The sequence below is a fragment of the Cebus imitator genome, unplaced genomic scaffold (genome assembly GCF_001604975.1).
Source record: "Cebus imitator isolate Cc_AM_T3 unplaced genomic scaffold, Cebus_imitator-1.0 Scaffold131, whole genome shotgun sequence".
NCBI lineage: Eukaryota > Metazoa > Chordata > Mammalia > Primates > Cebidae > Cebus > Cebus imitator.
Genome location: NW_016107446.1, coordinates 4,764,643 through 4,782,819, shown reverse-complemented (window position 1 = coordinate 4,782,819; position 18,177 = coordinate 4,764,643). Strand labels below are relative to the sequence as shown.

Sequence of the window (18,177 nt, the reverse complement as noted above, 5' to 3'; positions counted from 1 at the left end):
TTGTAACGACAGCTCATCTCATGTTAAACTTCAGACTTCTGAACGTGACTTACAGATACTACTTTGGGAAGAATGATTCGATCAGATCCCCACCACAGGTACTTGCCACTGATAGGGTACGTGTGGGAATACTAGCTTCCTGGAGCTGAAGAGGATAAACTGGTAAGGTCAGTCCGATCTTTTCCTCTCTGGGGATAAAATAAAGGATGTCATGTTCTCAGAATGCATCATGCATGCTGCTGTAATGTATGTAATGTTACCTACTCAGTGTAACAGCTACGAACGCACATGGAACAGACCATCACCAGTCACAGGTCATGCTGACCATGATCCAGCTGCTGCGTGGGGGGTAACTGCGTCACCTGCAGACACATTCCTACCTAAATCCTTGTCATCTTTAGAAGGATATTGTCCAACATGTGAGTTTCCCTTCCGTGGTACCCAAATCTCAAGCTGAGTGGAAACTGCCCTCCTCTGCGGGAGGAGCCCAGAGGGAGAAGGGGGAGGGCTCGAGGCACAGCGACCTTGTCCCCCAGGGCAGGGGAGCTGGGCAGGGAAGAGGTCCCTCCACACCTGCACCAAATTCAGAAGCCATCCAGGACATGGAGGTTTGTCCACAGTTGAGGCCTCCAGAATATACACAACTCTTGAGGGGCGACATGCCTGGAACTGTTATCTTTTGGGTCTCCAAGACACAGCAGCCTTCTTGGGTGGCTAAGCCTTGAGCTCGTGGCAAGCTGGGGAGCCCTCTGTACCTGGGAAGGGGAGCCACTGCTCTCATGGAACAAGTGGCAGCTGCTGAGAGCCTGTGCACAGGCATTCAGCTGGTCATGGGGACCCCAAAACGAACACATCTGGGCTTTGCCCTTGAAGCACTCATGGCCTCAGTAACCTGACCTGCATCCTGCCTCTCATTTGGGAAACTCCATCAGGGCCATCCCCTGTGGGTGCAGGTTTCTTTCTTCAGATAGCATCTGCATCCAATTCTTCAAGAGGAGCAGACCTGTCACCCTCCCCCTCCCATGTGCCTCCTTGGCCCCAGCTTTGCCTGAGCTGCCAGAATTGATGGCAGGAGATGGAGGTAGTATCTTTTGTCCAGTGCTGGTGAAAACTTGAACATCAGTCTCAAGCCATCTGGAAAGCAGCCTGCTCAGGAAGCTAAGTAAAAAAATAGGTACATTGCAAATTCCTTTCATTAAATTGGTTAATTACAGTGGGAGGATGTTGGCAGCTTTCCTGCTCACCACTGGATAAAGGCTGGCATTTCCACTGGGCTTAGAGGTGGGTGAGTATGTGCTAGCAGCTGCACTACTTTTAGGAGACCTTCTGAAGCTTGGCAAGTTGCTCTTCAAAAGACTTTTTTGCTTGAAATACATCCTGTTCTGCAACAACACAGGTTCTGAGTGTCCCTCTGACCTACCATGGATCAAGAGAGCTTTCTGTATTTGTCATATTGTTTGCCAAGTTCACAAACTTCACCTTAACACAGTCATTCAAGTGATGGAGCTCTGCCAAACACAAGAGCAAAAGGGAGTCTAATTCTTCAGAACACGATTTAAATGGGGAATTTAAAAACTGCACGTATCTGTTAAGAGCTATAATTTAAATGGGCAGATTTTCTAAACAAGATAAGCATCTCACTTCCTAGCACTGATTCATCTGGTTATATTTGGGGATGAGATGCAGCTGGCGTGCACTGGTGTGGCCCCGGGACGGTGGCTGAAACACTGAACCACTTCCAAGCAGTTGGTGACTAGTGGCTGCCCAAGCTCCCAACACCACCCGCTGCTCTGAGCACCTGCTTCCCTCCCACCTCTCCCTTCCCCCCTTGCCCCCATCGCAGGGCTTTCCATGCTATGGAGGGCCAGCTCCACTCTATGACTGGCTTCTCTCCTGTTGACTGGGACCTGTATTATGAATATTCTGAATATCCTCCCTGCTTAGAAGAAATGTCCTAGGAACAATGACATCAGAAGGACCTGCTAGACTTTTGTCTCCCACACTCTCCTTTCAGCAGTGTTACTAGATGCATATAACAACACTGGCCAGCTAGTAACACATGGTAAAACCCTGCAGAAACCACATGTGGACAGGCCAGCCCACGCAGGAGGGAGGGCTGCAGGTGCGGGACCCCAACAGACACAAAGGGCAGCTCACACGTTGAGGGGCAGCTGGACCTTGGGAGGCGTGCCCTGCTCTCCAGACACTGAGGCAGCCCGTGGAACAGCCATGGGGGTGGATCCTGCCGAGGAGGAGGCGTCCTGCAAACAGACAAGAGGAGACAGGGGTGAGGAGACAGAGACTCCATCCAAGGGAAACAAACGCGAGGTTAGGCTGCACCCACACCTGCCTGTGCTTCCCCAGCTGCCTGGCTGTTCGGCCTCCAAAGTACAGTGCCTGCCTGGGGTGTCAAAATGGTTCTCCAAATATGGGAGTAGCCTGGCGGCCCAGGACCCCTGCCCCAAGGTGGTTTTCAAGAACCCCTTCCCAGCAGCTCAGGGAGCCTCCTCCAGCCTGCATCTGGGCTGGTCGGCATCACACTACAGTCAACACAGTGGGACGCCGTGTCCCAGACCTGGCTTTATTCCTAGACATTCAATTAATTATTATTGTGTTTGCTAAAAAAAAAAACATGAAACCTTTCATGCTATGAAACAGCTTATTTAAAAAGAGCATCCCCAGGAACTGGAGATTAATCCCTAAAGAAAATTGGTCCCACGACAGCAGGCAGAGCAGCAGGCCAAGGGGACCGGGAGTCATAGGGTGCCCCCCTGCCCACGAGACCCCAAAGTGCTCCAAGCTTCAATGGTTTCTTAAGCGAGGAGATGACCTGAGGAAAGGTTAGCATCAGGGGTGCACTGTGCTCTCTGGGGACACTGGGGGGCCAAGCAAGGAATATTGGTGGCACCATGGTCTTGCCAAGGGAATTCCTACATGGAGAATCCTTAGCCCAAAGCTGTGTAGGGCAGTGCTGCCCCCAGGTCCCCATACCACCCAGCTTGTTTGCCCTGCCCTGGCCTTCCCTAGCACAGGGTCCTGTCTTCCTGTTCAGAGGCATTTGATGGCAGAGGGGTGACCTGTGTCCCTCTCAAAGATCTGTCTGAGTCCTAGCCGTGGCCCCAGTGCTTGTGGTCTTATTTGGAATAGGGGTCTTTCCAGATATGAGGTAAGGATCCTGAAAAAAGATCATCCTTGATTAGAGTGGGCCCCAAATCCAGCAATGAGTATCCTTATGAGATAGGGAAGGAGGACAGGGACATGGAGGGGAAGGAAGTCCATGCGAGAAGGGAGCAGAGACAGGAATGATGTGACCACAAGCCAAGGGGTGCTAAGGATGCTGGCAGCCACCAGAAGCAGGAGCGAGTCCCAGAACAGACTCTCCTCAGTCTCAGGAGGAACCAAACCTGCCCATACCTTGACTTGGGGCTTCCAGCCTCCAGAGGCAAGAGAGAACAACCTTCTGTTACTTTCAGCCACCTAGTTTGTGGTACTGGTCTGGCAGCCCCAGGACACCCCATCAGAGGGGCTGTCAAGGAGCCTGGAGGATCACTTGTAGGCCTGATGAGGGGCAGGATAAGGATCCTGGCAGAAATTGGAGCAGAAGACGGGGCCAGGCTGTGGGTACCTTTGCAGAAGGCAGGTTTGGGGAGTGTGGGGGCTGCCTGGCTCTGTCTGGGGAAGGTGCCTGTGTCCCCAGTGTGCATCCTCAGGTGAGCAAAAGGCACTAGAAGCAGAGACCACACAGATGGGAGGGAGAGCCACCGGGAAGGCGCCCCAGGCAGGCGGCCTGCTCTGCACCCAGGCTGGCCTCATGCTATCTTCTTAGCTTAGGAGCAAGAAGCTTCTTAGCTTTCTCATCACTCACTGACCAGGTCTGGCCTTGCTTAGCTGATAAGCTCTGCATGCTGCTGGCCACCTTCCTACCTTTCCCTGGGTGGTCACAGCCCTCCCCGACTAGTGATCATGAGCAGAGCCTGAAACCATGCTACATGGGCAGCATCTACAAAGTCAGAAACCATTTCTTCCTCCTGTTTAAATCCAGTGTGCCAGGCAGAATGAGCAGGTGCAACTGAGAGACGCAGTTTCCTTTGTCTCTAGGGTAACTCCAAGTCTCGAATGACTTCCATTGCAATGCAGACACTGTGAGAGAAACCTTTGATTTTCAAAGGCTCCTGAGAGAGCCGGGTGTCCAGAGAGCAGCGCCTCTTGGATCTTGTCCCTCAGGCATATGCAGAAGCAGAAAAGGATGAGCGCCAGGAGAACAGGGCTGGAAGGACACATTCCTTCCCATGGATGGATTCCAGGGTCTTCTGTCTGCTTGGGACACCTGCCCTCTCCATGAAGGGAGATGGGGACCAGGAGGTGTCCCCAGTAATGCCAGGATCACTTTCCTTTAAGAGAACTCCCCAGAGCTGGCCCGGATCATGGATCACCATCCACAGAGGTGCAGGTTGGGGCTGGAGGGTGAGTCTGAGGGCAGAGACACCCTTTCCAGAGGGAAAAGGAGAAGCAGCCACCTTATTCTCTACCAGGCCCTCCCTGTCCCAGCCATCTGCACAGAGGAGAGGGTGTCCTGTGCTGCTTTCTCCAGTGTCCACAGGTCTCCTGTGGTCACTGAAGAGAGGTGTGGGCAGGACTTTAGGGTCATTCACTTGCCCATTCAGAGTTACCAAGAGGTTCCAGCACAGGGACAACAGGCTCGACATACTGGAGTCGATGACCTGGCAGTCAGAACTGGCCCTGGGCCTCCATGGTGAACAGCATGGCCTGTAACTGCGTGGGGCTTATAATCCAAGTGGCCCAAGCACTGGACACATAGTTCTTCTTTTTTTTTTTTTAATGAAGTCTCACTCTATCACCCAGGCTGGAGTACAGTGGCACGATCTTGACTCACTGCAACCACCACTTCTGGGCTCAAGTGATTCTCCTGCCTCAGCCTCCTCAGTAGCTGGGACTACAGGTGCGCATTACCATGCCTGGCTAATTTTTTTTTTTTTTTTTTTTTTGAGACAGACTCTTGCTCTGTTGCCCAGGCTGTTATGCAGTGGTGCAATCTCTGGCACTGTGGCTCACACCTGTAATCCCAGCACTTTGGGAGGCCAAGATGGGTAGATCATGAGGTCAGGAGGTCAAGACCAGCTTGGCCAATATGGTGAAACCCCATCTCTACTAAAACTACAAAAATTAGCCAGGTGTGATGGCACATGCCTATAATCCCAGCTACTGAGGAAACTGAGGCAGGAGAATTGCTTGAACCCAGGAAGCAGAGGTTGCAGTGAGCTATTTTGTATGTTTAGTAGAGATGAGGTTTCACCATATTGGCCAGGCTAGTCTTAAACTCCTGACCTGAGGTGATCCACCCTCCTCAGCCTTCCAAAGTGCTGGGATTACCGGAATGAGCCACTGCGCCCAGCCTGGACATGTAATTTTAAGCATGCAACAGCCCCAGGAAGTTCAGCATGCACAGGCCCCTTACAAAGGTACCGTGCCTGGTCTGGGCGTGGGGAGAGAGGGCTTCAAAAGGCCTGAGGCAGGCTTGTTAGGGAATGTCTTAGTCTGTTTATTGTTGCTCACAACAGAATACCTAAAACTGGGTAATTCATGACAAAAAGGAATTTATTTCTTATAATTCTGGAGGCTGAGGAGTGCAATGTCGCACGGGCACTTCTGGTGACAGCCTTCTAGCTGGTGGGATTCTGCAGAGCATTGCGTGGTGAGGGGGCTGAGCATGCTAGCTCAGGTCCTACTTCCTCTTCTTAGAAAGCCACCAGCCCCGCTCCTGTGAATCCAGGAATCCATGAGTGATTATTCAGCATTGCCCTCGTGACCTAATTGCGTTTTAAAGGTCCCACCTCTCAGAGCTGCCCCATGGGGGATTAAATTTCAACATGAGTTTCGGAGGGGACATTTAAGGCACAGCAGGGAGGTGATGAGGGTGGGTGGTGGGCCTAGGGGAGCCCGGGCCAGCCAAGGCAGGAGGCCAGATGAAGTGAGGGGTTGGAGGCGGAACGGGGGAATATCTCCATGGGATGAGGACAGGCTGTACGGGGCCTCCTGAGAGTGTTCTGGTCTTTACCCTGAGGGCCTGAAGTCCCTGGAAGATGGGCAGAGAGAAGGCAGCCACAGGCCAGGACCTGCAGCTTTGCAGGAAACCCATCGGGAAGTGTGAGGGAGCCCAGCCTGCACCGGCAAATGACAAAGGAGCCAGGGGCAGGTCTGGACGTGCTCAGGGGGGCTGTTAGCAGAACAGCCGCTGCAACAGTAGCACCCGTGACCGTTGCACCCGCCCTGCGCAGAGCCTACCATGGCTGGGCCCAGCTCTGAGCACTTTCCCTGGAAAAATGCTTTCAACCTGCACAAGGCTGCCGATGGGTATTAGGAACTCAGGCAGCCTGTGCAGAGGCCACGTGCTTAGCACCACACTGTGGTGTTAGTTCCTCACAGCTATGAAACAGCCACAGACTCAGGGCCTTACATTCACACAGAAGGTCTTGAAGTCAGATGTCCTAAAATCAAGGTGTAGCAGGGCTGTGTTCCCTCTGGGAGTCTGGAAGAGACTCCATTCCCTGCCTTTGCAGCTTCTAGAGGCTTCCCACATTCCTTGGCCCTCTCCATTTCAAGACCAGTGGTGCAGTGTCTTCCTCTCTCTCGCCTCTGCTTCCAACACTGCATCCCTTTCCCTGACTCTGGCCTCCACCTCCCTCTCAGAAGCGCCTCTGTGACTGTGCTGGCCCAGGCGATCCAGAAGCATCCCCATCTCAGGGTCTTTTCCTGTTTGCCATGTGAGGTGACACATTCTCAGGTTCCGGGATCAGCACATGTTTGTGGGCCATCATTCCCTTCTCCACCAACAAGGCTAGTTCCGAAGGACACTGAGGGAGGAGTCTGGGCTGAGTTTCCAGCCTTGGCCAGATGGAAATGCTGTTGGAGAGACAGAAGAGACCAGAGAGGCCATGGGCTCAGTGCTGGACACGCAGTGTTTAGTGTGCCTAGAGCTGTCTCAGTGTGGAAGAGGAGGCAGCTGATGATGCCAGCTAGGGGCTCAGAGGGGACTGGCCTGGGCAGCAGATCTGGGGTCATGAGCGTATAGCTCACCTATGAGGCAATGCTCCCAGGTGTGTGACCAGTGCATGTGACCGTAGCCGAGACAGCGTCTATGAGCCTCTGATCTCTTATTGAGTCCATTGAGGGTCATGGACTTCTGCTCTGACCATGATGGTAACAGGGGCTGTGTTTACCCTCCTGCCTGAAAAAACTGAAAAACGAGATGAAGCTTGATTCTGTAGCTCCCAAGACTACGGAAATCAAGCAATGGAGGACAGAGACCCCAAGACATGAGAAAATGGGGTTGTGGCAACTCGCATGGTCTAGAGAGCTGGAGTACAAAATGAGATCATTCATAGTCTATAAAGCAGTCACTCTAAGTCCACAGAATAGGCCCTCAACAAAGGCTCACGATCATTGTCCTGAAGCCAACGAGGTAGAGGATGCAGTGGCCTGGGAGACAGTGAGGAGGGAGGACCCCCTGGCCCTGCCTGCGGGACACCAACCAGAAGAGGGCCCTGAAGAGGGCTGAGATGGGACAGCCCAAGAAACAGAAGGAGACCCACAGCCTGGGGAAGACGGTGCTTCAGAGGAAATGTCATTGTCCATTGAGCTGCACGCTGTGGAATGGCCAAGGAGGCTGAGGACCTAGAAGGATCCACCAGTCTTGGGGATGCTGGCATGCCCAGGCACTTCCTGGGGCAGATGACCGCACCTGCCAGACCACTGGGGAGAATTATACCTCTTAATCCCACTCTTAGTACCCGGAGTACTCCAATGTGCTCCCTGCAAGGAAAACCCTCACTCCTGGCTTGGCCAGTGGACCCACAGTACCCTGGTTTCTGTCCCAATCTGCCATTGTTAGTAACAGAGAAGCCTGTGAACTCAAGTCCTGCAGGGCAGGCCCTCATGACATGCCTATGCTGTGTGGAGGGCTGGTGGGGGCAGGGGTGCTGCTCCAGTGCACAGAGAAGGGAGGGGAATGTGGGGGCCAGAGAAATTTCTACATAGTCAGCCCAGGTCCTGGTGATTTGGGCTTGTAGCAAAAGCTGTTCTCCATTCTAGAGGGGGAGAGACAGACAGAAACACACACACACACACACACAGAGAGAGAGAGAGAGAGAGAGAGAGAGAGAGAGAGAGAGATAAAGAGACAGAGACAGACTGTAGCCCCAGCAGTTTTCTGCTAAGAATGAATCCTAAAATCATCAGACAGACCAGGAGCGATGGCTCATACCTGTAATCCCAGCACTTTGGGAAGCCAAGTTGGGCAGCTCACTTGAGGTCAGGAGTTCGAAGCCAGCCTGGCCAACATGGTGAAATCTCATCTCTACTAAAAATACAAAAATTTACAGGGCATGGTAGCGGGCACCTATAATCCCAGTTACTCAGGAGGCTGAGGCAGGAGAATCACTTGAACCCGGGAGGCAGAGGTTGCAATGAGCCGAAATCACGCCACTGCACTCCAGCCTGGGCAACAGAGTGAGACTCCATCTCAAAATAATAATAATAATAATAATAATAGTAATAATAATAATAATAATAAACAAGTCAGAATGGAGGTACAGGTGAGGACTTCACAGCAGCACTGTTTATGTTATGAAAAACCTGCACTCCTGAAGCAAGCTAAAATGTCCCATGGTGTGGGGTTGGCAGGCTCATGAGGACACAGAACGCCTCGCTGCTGACAGGCCTGTAGGGCTGTGTAGGGTATGCAGAGTGGAAATGGAAGTGAGAGCCAGGCATATGAAGGCTTATCTAATTTCTGTCAGTGATGCATGTATTTTCATGGTAAAAAGTCAGGAAACTTACATAACAGACCATAACTTTGCTCCTTTGGGGTGCTGCCTTTTGGGACAATTTTATTATTTTTTAATCTATTAAAGTTTTACATCACTTTAATACCAAGTGATAATGGTTTCCTGAAACATTTCCACAGTGATATGAGAAGAACAACGGAGTTAGTACTTGGGGTCTGGCTGATGGTGAGCCTGTGTCTTCCTTGAGCCCCCATGTGCCATCTTTTGTCAGGGGACGCTAGGAGCTGACGAAGGGCAGGGGTGACCCTGCAGCACCAGCTGGGGCTGGGCCGGCTGTTCCACGTGCCCAGGTACCGGGTACTGTGCTCTGCAGCAGGGGCACAGTGGGCATCTAAGATGACCGGCTCACACTAGTCCCACAGTTGTGCTCTTATTACCATGCCCGCTGTCCTGTTCAGAGCCGCGGTGGGGCCACACCGGGAAGGCGGCCTGCCTGGAGCTTGCCCCTGCACTTAGATCTCTGCCTCCCAATGTCCTGGAGCCGCTCAAGCCATACTCCAATGGGAGGGGCCAATGTGTTTGGCCAGGGGAGACCAAGGAGACTGTGTCTTGTGTGCTGGGCAGAGGTGGAAGGCGAGGCTGAGAGCACACACTGTGCGGAACACACCCGTCATGCACCACGGCGGTCGAAGGCTCACCATCCCATCTGTGCCAGCATCCACCGACTCCCCTGGTGAGTCCAGTGTAAAGCACCCCACATGGCTGGGTGTCAGGAGGCGTGGAGGGCTCAGCCAAGGCACCTGGGGCATGGATGGTGGGAGCTGGCACACGGCCCATTCAGGGGTCCGGGGCCTAGGCCACCCTGACATAAGCTATCCCTAAAGACAGCAGGAGGGAGACACTCTGGCGGCTTCACTGGAATCCTGGCCTTCAGCTGACACTTGATACAGCAAACGCTCCAAGCAAATATGTGGGATTTGACAGCCAGCTATTACTTATAGCTGGGAAGAGCAGCAGAGAGAGGGGTCAGATGTATGGAAATGCTTTTCCCCAAAGGTCAAGATGAAGAATGTCTACAACTGACACTGGGCTGAGCGTGGCTCCCGTGTGGCCGGCCCTCCTAGCATGGATGTGTGGTGTGGTGCCCGGAGTGAGGGGTGCCAAGGCACTTCATGCTGTGTAGGAGGCAATGCCAGGCTGGGAGCAAACGCCAGGCTGGACTCTGCCCTCAGGGATATACAAACTAAAAGTACAAAGAAGTGTGTGGCACTTTGGTTGTGGCTTCCTGATGCTGACGGGGTCAGTCCGTCCTCTCAATCTGGTCTCCGTTGCTATGGATGCAAATCAGCAGCAATTTGCTGGTGGCCAAGGTGGGCAGGGGTCAGGGGTCTTCCCACTGATGGGCTTAGCAGTGGGCTACTGTGGATCATAGACCCAGCTGTGCGGAATGTGGCTCCCAAGAACACAGGGCCTGCTGACAGGGGCAGAGATGAGCAGCCACTGCTAACCCTGGAAGGAACTAACTGCAGGGAAAGGAGCCTTTCCTTTAAATGACTGTGATCAGGAACTCCTTTGTAAAGGCACCGGCTTCCACATGGCCAGCATCCTGCAAAGCCTGAGCTGCAGCACGGCCTAGATGTGCTTTCAGCCTCCAACCAATGGCTCCTCTCTCCCAAAGTATTCGTAACGAGGTTGAGAGTTGCTGACTGTGACACTGGGGACTTGAGGGCTCCTTGCCGCCAGCTCCAACCATACGGCTTGGCCCTGGATGCAGGCCTGGCTTCCTCCTAACCACAATCCACCTCTCTGATGCTGCTTTGATTTTTAATGGCTTAATTTTAAATGATTCTAGGTCTTAAGGGATTAATAAAGACTTGGCAGGTGTAAGGGAGTCAGCCAGTGATAAAAATAAGAAAAGAGAAGGAGCTCCAGGTGCCTTTGAGTAAAAATAATTGGGGACACAGCCCTCAGACAGATGTTCGTCCTATCTCCAAGATCATCCAATGGAAATCTCTGCTCCGACTTCAAAGCTAAGTGCAGCCCTGTCTGCCATGAAGCCATGCCCAGTAGCCCATGCCCAGGAATGGGCTTTGACTATCTTAAAGTAGGTTTGCACCATGGTCTTTTTAATGACTCCATAATGGATACCTGCCAGGATTCAGCCTGGGCAAGTGGACACACATGTTCAGAAGGAGCTGGCCGACCATGCAGTGGCCCATTTCTCTGACTCACTGACCCTACAGAACACTCCAGCAATCCCTCCCTTGGGCAGATGCTCAACGACACAACCTGTGAGCACTTCACCTGAGCCCAGTAGTGCAGCGTCAGCTGGCAGGGATACAGGCAGGAGAGGACGGCCTCGTCTGATGGAACTTAGCATGAGCAAACAGTAAAGTGACAGTATGCGCACTGATGCTGCCTCCTGGGTGCTCCGGGCTGCGGGGGCCCTCCACACCAAGGTCGGGGCTGGAACTTAGCCTGACTGTGCAGAGCCCTGAAGCCAGGCAAGCTCCTCTGCTCCTGCTTCTCTCTCCCTATCACAGAGGCTGCACAGGTGAATGGCACACTCACTGCCCTGGAGCTGCTAGTCAGTAAGGATTGGGCTGTCATTTGTGACGGCGATGTGCTTCATCAAATTCCAGCCTGCCCTGGTTGGAAGCCTGGTGTCAGCTCTGGCTGCAGTGCTGTGGCTGCGGTTCCCTGATTCTAAACTGCCAGGTTGTAACCAGACACTAGAGGCTCCTCCGCTGCATTTTAATGGGGCCCCTAAGCAGTGGCTGGGAACCAGGCCATATTAGTTTCCTGTTGGGATTACTAAAAGGGAAAAAAGAGGGTCTAGGGGTTGGTAGGCTGTACGGGGGCTCTGAGTCTCTTTCTTTGACACTATGGAACAGATAAAGACCCCGAGAAGAAACATCTCTTCATTTTAATTTTTAATATGAGTCCAAAAAACACTATCATCACCCCAAGGAGTGGTGAAACAGGCATACATTATTCATCACTCACTACCACTCCATTACACGGGGTGTAAATCAGACCCTCATGAACTTGCTTCCCAAAGAAAACTCCAGAATAAACATTTATGACCTGATTCTTCTGCTTGGTTCTGCAAAGAACAGCAAGAATTTTGTGTGGCTGGAGGATCCACGTGCCTCTTGATCTCCCTCTCAGGGAGGGCAGAGGCCGGGGAGCCCCAGTAGGGGGGAAGAGGGGGCAGACACGGTCTGTCCTGGGAGAGGCAGTGGCCATGCCTTCTGCCTACGTGACTTCCACTGCTCTCAGCTGGTAAGGGGAACTGCTTGCTTGCCACTGAAGATGGAGGCCAAAACTCCCCTCCACTGCTGCCCACAGGCTACCTGCCCCAGCAGGAGTTCCAAATTTACTGCTGGATATTTAATTCTCATCTACAGGTTGGATCTGTCTCAGTGTTCTGCTTTCGTGAATAAAGTTTTATTGGCAGCCAGCCACGTTCACCATTCACTGCTGTCTCCAGCTGCTCTGACCCTGCAGGGTGGAGCTAAGTCACTGCAGCAGACACCACCTGGCTGCAAAGTCTAGATTATTTACTGTCTAGCTGTTTCCTTTAGAAAGTTTGCTGTTCCTGCTCTAGGTATCTAGGATGAGAAGATAAGCTTCCTCCCCTTTCTGCCCTTGTCTTACTGGGCCAGTAATTGGAACCAAAAAGTGAAAGCTGTGACCAAAAGCTTAACAAGAAATCCCCAAAATATTACTAAAGAGAATGGATCAAAAAAGTGGAATACAGGAGGAGAGCATCTACAATACGACTCAGTTTGGGGAATGAAAATCTCAAAACACCAACGAGAGAGGGGAGATATGTTAAGGAAGTTACAGGACCCTTTTCTCACCTACCTAGGGCTTCCCAAGCCTCAGCTAAGAACCAATCTGTCTTGCCCTGGAGCCTTTCTTCCACCAGGAGGAGCCGTGGATGGCCTCCGCTCATTGCCTTCCTCACAGCTGTTGCTCACCTGGTACCTCTGACCGGGCCGTGGACCTTCCTCCCTGTGCACACCCATCAGGCCAGAGGCTTCTCCGTCCAGCTTTGCACAAAAGGCACAACATTCGTCTACATCCAACTGTGCCTCTGTTCTGCCTTCAAACAGAAAGTGCCTACTTTGTAGGCAGTTGCTGCAGGAGGGGTGGGCTTTGAAAAATCCTTTTGTTTAACTCGAATTCAGTGTCCATCTATCTGTCTTTCTGTCCGAGAGTGCCTGTGTAGGCTGCATGCCAGGCACTGCCTGTACAGAGAGGGAAAGCACCTTCTGCCACAGCAAAGCTCACGGGCTGCTTGAGGGGACAGCGATGGGGGGACGAGGTCCTGAGAGCAAACCCAGCCTGGGCGCGAGGACGTGTGAGACCCCATTTTCCTCACCCCCCAACCCCACACTGCATCCAGATAATGCCTGTTGGGAGGTAGGTAGCTTAGCCTGGAACAGGAGAGCAGAAGAGCTCTGGCAGAGGGAGGGCGAGGCAGTCAGGTCGGAGTGGGGAAGTTCTTAGCTCCTCATAGTCCTCCTGTCCAGGGCCATCAAAGGCCTTGGCATTACAGCCCTGAAGACAGCAACCTCTGCGGCCTGGCTTCTTCCTGCTTTACCTGTGCTGCAAGGCCCTTCCTCCTTTCCACCCTCTGAGGCATGGACTATGTGTGCTAGTCTCCTGGTGGGCCCCGTGGGACCTACAGGTGACTGCAGGTGACTACTACAGGTTTTCATGAAAAACCCTCTGGATCCCTGCAGGATGTGGCTTCAACTCGGGAGCTGCCAGGACAAGGGGGTGGTTCTCCTGTGCTGCCAGCCAGAAAGTGCCCACCCAGAGCTCCTGGATGCTCTCCAAATGCCAAGGAGACCCAAGGATCTTCCCTGACTCTGCCCAAAGATGGCCTGGAGGCATAGCAGAAATGCGTGGTTCTAGTTCCTAGCTTGTCATAGCAGCAAGAGAAACGCTGCCAGCACCCTGCACTGTGATTGGCAAGTTTTGCAATCGACAAAAATCATCAGGATGCCAGGTCACAGGCAGCCATGGTGTCCACTGTCCCCACTAAAAGGCCAGGTTTGGTAAGTCTCAGAGGTACAGCTATTTCCAGATTTATAGAAGAAAGTTTTCTTGTATAAGATTCCACAATAAGATTTTTTTTTTTAAAATTCATCCCAGGCTCACTTGGTACTTTTTGTTTTGCCTCTTTATAAGGCATGTAATTAAATTCTTAACTTTCTGAAAATGCTAAAAATAAGCCCAGGTGCTCTGCTATGCAGGCAGCTCGTGCTCTGCAGGTGAGAGCTGGAGCCAGAGCTGGAGGCTGCACAGCCTATAAGCAGTAAGTCTGGGGGCCACCAGGCCTGGGGCAGCAAGGTCCTGCTTCAGCTCCTTCAGCTTTTCCCCAGCACTTCCTACTGCTGGAAGCATCCGTCTGTCTGTCTGTGGCAGAGATAAGACCCAGCCAACATAGGGAGCTGTTTGGGAGATAGCAGGTGGTGATGCATTTTAAAGATGCCCAGAAGCTTCCATAAGGAACTCTCCTCATTTACTTCTCAGACACGAAGACACTTGAGAAACGTTCTCTTTTGATGGTCTCCCTGCTGAATTTCAAACATTTCCCCTTCCATTGATTTTAAAGGGCATTTTCCTAATCGTCAAGGGTTGCTTATTTGGAAGTAATTTGTAAGCCACGGTGCTCTCCAGAGTAGAAAAGCTGGCAAGGGCCGATGAAGGTGCTGGTCCTGGCTGGTCGGTGAGTCAGCCTACATCTAACCACGCTCTGGAGCCAACAAGAGTCCCTGCCCAGAGGCAGGACACTGATGGGCAGTATTAGCGGGTGCCACATGGCAGTGCAAGCACAACTGTCAGAGTCACACTGGCTTTACTTTAGAAAGTTGTCGGCTCTTCCTTTGAAGCTTCTCAACTTCTGTGCTCAGAAATGCAAACTTGCCAGGCTGCAGGGAAGTGGCGCCTGGGGAAGGTTCTCCCCCTCAAGGCCCTGCTGGACTCCAAGTGACCACCCCCTCAACAGGGCGGGGCTGTAGGACTGGCTTCAACCACTGAAATGTGAGTGAGTAGAGGCTTCCATGTGGAAGCCTCTGAACTGGCTGCCTCATTTCTGCCCCTGCCATGGTCCTGGAGACATTCTACACCAGGAGTCCGCAGGCATTTTCTGTAATGGGCTCAGTAATGAAAATTTCAGGATGTGTGGGTCTTATGATCTCTGTCACAACTCCTCCATATCTCCGTTATGGCCTAAAAACAGCTGCGGATGATATACAAATGGGCATGTGTGGCCTTGTTCCAGTGAAGCTTTCATTTACCAAAACAGGCAGTGGCTGGACTCAGCCCGTGGGCATTTGCTGGTGTCCTGGGTAAGGATGGTGGAGCTAAGCCCTCTTCTGCCTCACAGTGTGCGTGAGAAGCAAGCATCTGTACTTGGCGCCTCCAAGAGCGTGGGCTCCTTATTACGTGACGTGGCCACTCTCAGTGACAGGCCCATGCACTCCAGAGCTGACAGCCCATTGAGGATCCTCAGGCACTTGCTTGAGTTCATACTTGATTTAAAAGGAAATTTTTCTAAAACGTAAGCAATCATTTTCCAATTTGATCCAATAGCCTCAAAAGCAAATGTGTCATAGTGGAGTTGGCCTGAATGGCCTCTTTTCCTCTCCTCTGATTATCTTCCCTCCCCCAGCAAAGTGCTGACATGTGAGTGATAACTCCATTACGCCCAAAGCATCAGCTGAGCCTCTGGTCTCTCCCAGTATCAGGGGAAGAATCCCTAGGGGTGCAAACATGAGCAGGATGGGCCATCTGAGGCTCAGCCAGCCACATGTCCTGGACACCTTCAGCCACAGCCCCACAGCTATGTCCTCTCCCCAGCCATCGATGTGTAGCCAGGCCTGTGCGGGTTGGGGAAGGCCACACAGCCTCTCAAGTGCCACGCTGTTTTATATGCAAGACTGCCCAGTGAACAGTGCTGCTGGTGCTGTCTCGTGGCCCACCCAAGAAGGAAGCTGGTGTGTGTGAGCCCCACCTGTGAGCCAGTGGCACCCAGCTCCTGCCTTCAAGGACCCAGAAGCCCAGGGAGGAAGGCAGGAGGACCATACACACAAATAATGTTCCATCATGGGCACATAGGAAGTGTGCAGGCAAATAGAGAGTAGGGGGATTGATTTGGTGGTGGAATGATGACAGGGCCACAGAAAGCTGCCGAAGGGAGGTGAGCATGTCAGATGGCCAGGAAGGGTGAGCAGGAGCCTTCTGCACAGGCATGTGTCTGCGCGTTGCCTGGCAGGTAGAATGCTATGCTGGGGTCAGCAAAAGGGTAAGGTAGGAAGAGATTATGGGCCAGGGCTACAGCAGCATGGGGCGCAGGCAGCAGATGTGCACAGGCACATGGGAGTGGACAGTGCTGCCAGAAGCTGGACAAGCAACCAATGGCCAGTCTGAAGGCTCCGCAGAACCTTCCAAGGAACTCAGGAGGGAACTCAGGGGCAGGGAGTCAGGACTGGGGAAGACGCAGGGTGTTAGCTCAGGGCACCTAAGGACAGTGGTAACTCCTTGAGGAACAGATGGAATACAGAAGGGGAAGCAGGATTGCGGAAAGAGGGGCGTCACGGTCGTTCCTGGCACACGCTGAAGTCGAGGCGTCTCTCCAGGAAGCCAGTAGGTAGTTGGAGAAGAGAATCTGTAGTTTGGGAGAGCTGCCGGCAGGCAGATTATAGGCAAGTTGGCTGGGGTTCAGGAGAGGGCGAGTCCCCATGGGTGAGTGTACCCAGGATGGGAAGAGAAGGCAGGGCATTGGCATTTGTATAGATGTAGGGGCTAGAAAGAGGGTCCGGTGGGAGGGGCTGGGACAGGACTCCATTGGAGAGAAGCGTCACAGATCAAAGGGGACGGGCTCAGGAAGGGGTGCTGTCCACAGTGTCGGGTGCTGCCAAGAGGCCGAGAAGGCAGATGAAGGAGGAAGACGCTGGACAGGGCATTGGCAACGGTGGCTGGGTCAGTTTCAGCAGCAGGGGTGATGGGCAGCATCAGACCGCAGAGAGTCAAGAACATCCAGGGGAACGAGGAAGCAGCAGGTCAATGAGAATGAGACTGGACCTTCCGCAGAGGTGCTGAGGGGGCATGCAGTGGGAGAAAGGTCAGCTCTGCTTGGCCGCCAGCCTGGTCTGCACCACACCTGCACAGGCCCTGTGTCGCTGTGGCAGCCGCCGGGAGGGGCCCAGGGGTCAGTCCCAGCAGCTCCTTGGCCACCTTGACTAGTGGCAGGCCTAGGCCCAGCTGCCAAGTCTAGATTATTAATTATCTGGCTGTTTCCTTTAGAGAGTTTGCTGCCCCTGCTCTAGGTATCTATGATGAGAAAATGAACCTTCCCCCCTTTCTGCCCTTCTAGGCAGAAAGCTTCCATTTAGGCCCCACTCCCCCAACCTTCTGTCTCCTGTCCCTGTCCCTGCTCCTGCAGAGTGGCCGCTGAGATTCCCAGTCTCCAGCCTGTAGCAGTTTCCACATGACTACTTGGAGCCCAGGGTCAGCCTGTTCTGACTCTGCACCTCCCTCCTGGCCAGGCCTCGAGCTCTCTTCTGTTTCTTATCAGAGCTCTGCCTTTTCAGCATCCTCATCATCAAAGCCTCAACTTAAAGCCCTTTCCTGCAAAGAGCTGGACAGTGGGTATTTCAGGCTGTGTGGGTAACAGGGTCTCTGACACTTTTCTTCTCCTTCCTTCACTTCTTCCCCTCCTTCCCATCCGGCATTGGTGTTGGCCATACCCACTCCTTCCCCACCACCAGCTTTCAAAAGCCTCCAGGACCCAGCACAGCACCAAGCCAAAGATGGGCTCTTGGAGCAGAGAGCAGTAACTAGAGATGTGCCGGGAGCCTGGCGTCTTGGGCTGGCAATTCATTCCATGATTACCCGAGCAGCAGAAAGAGCCACCACAGCCAACACTCAAGGCACACCTACCAAGGAGGGCGGCCTGCACCGCTCACTCCACCCTTACAGCAACCATGAGCGGAGCCACAGCTGGGCTCCATTTCATAGACAGGAAGCGGAGTCTCTGAAAGAGGTCAGGCAGCTTTCCCAAGGTTGCAGGGACAAGGATAAGTGCTTACCCTGGCCGTCTACCTCTGGGGACTGGCTCTTAACAGCAGGGGTCCAAGAGGTTCAGCAACTCTCCTGACGTGACACAGCTAGAGAGAGGGAGCCTGCACCTCCACCCCAGTGCCCTGTCCTGTGCTGCATGAAGCCTGGCCTCAGCCTAAAAGCAAAGCAAAGCAGGGCACTTTAAGGAGCACCGCAGGGACCTGCTGGCATTCTCTTGCGTGTCTGCTTTGGCCTGAGGTCAGCCCTGTGCATTTTACAGAGCAAACTGGAA

General features: G+C 53.0%; 1 protein-coding gene across 1 annotated transcript in view; it reads right to left on the bottom strand.

The window, feature by feature from the left end:
* SH3RF3 (SH3 domain containing ring finger 3) overlaps positions 1-18,177 on the bottom strand; it is a 361,067-nt gene that overhangs the window by 79,793 nt on the left and 263,097 nt on the right. Inside the window, exon 5 of the mRNA XM_017541145.2 lies at positions 2,158-2,261. Coding sequence (XP_017396634.1) covers positions 2,158-2,261 — 104 coding nt within the window. The remainder of the gene's footprint in view (positions 1-2,157; positions 2,262-18,177) is intronic.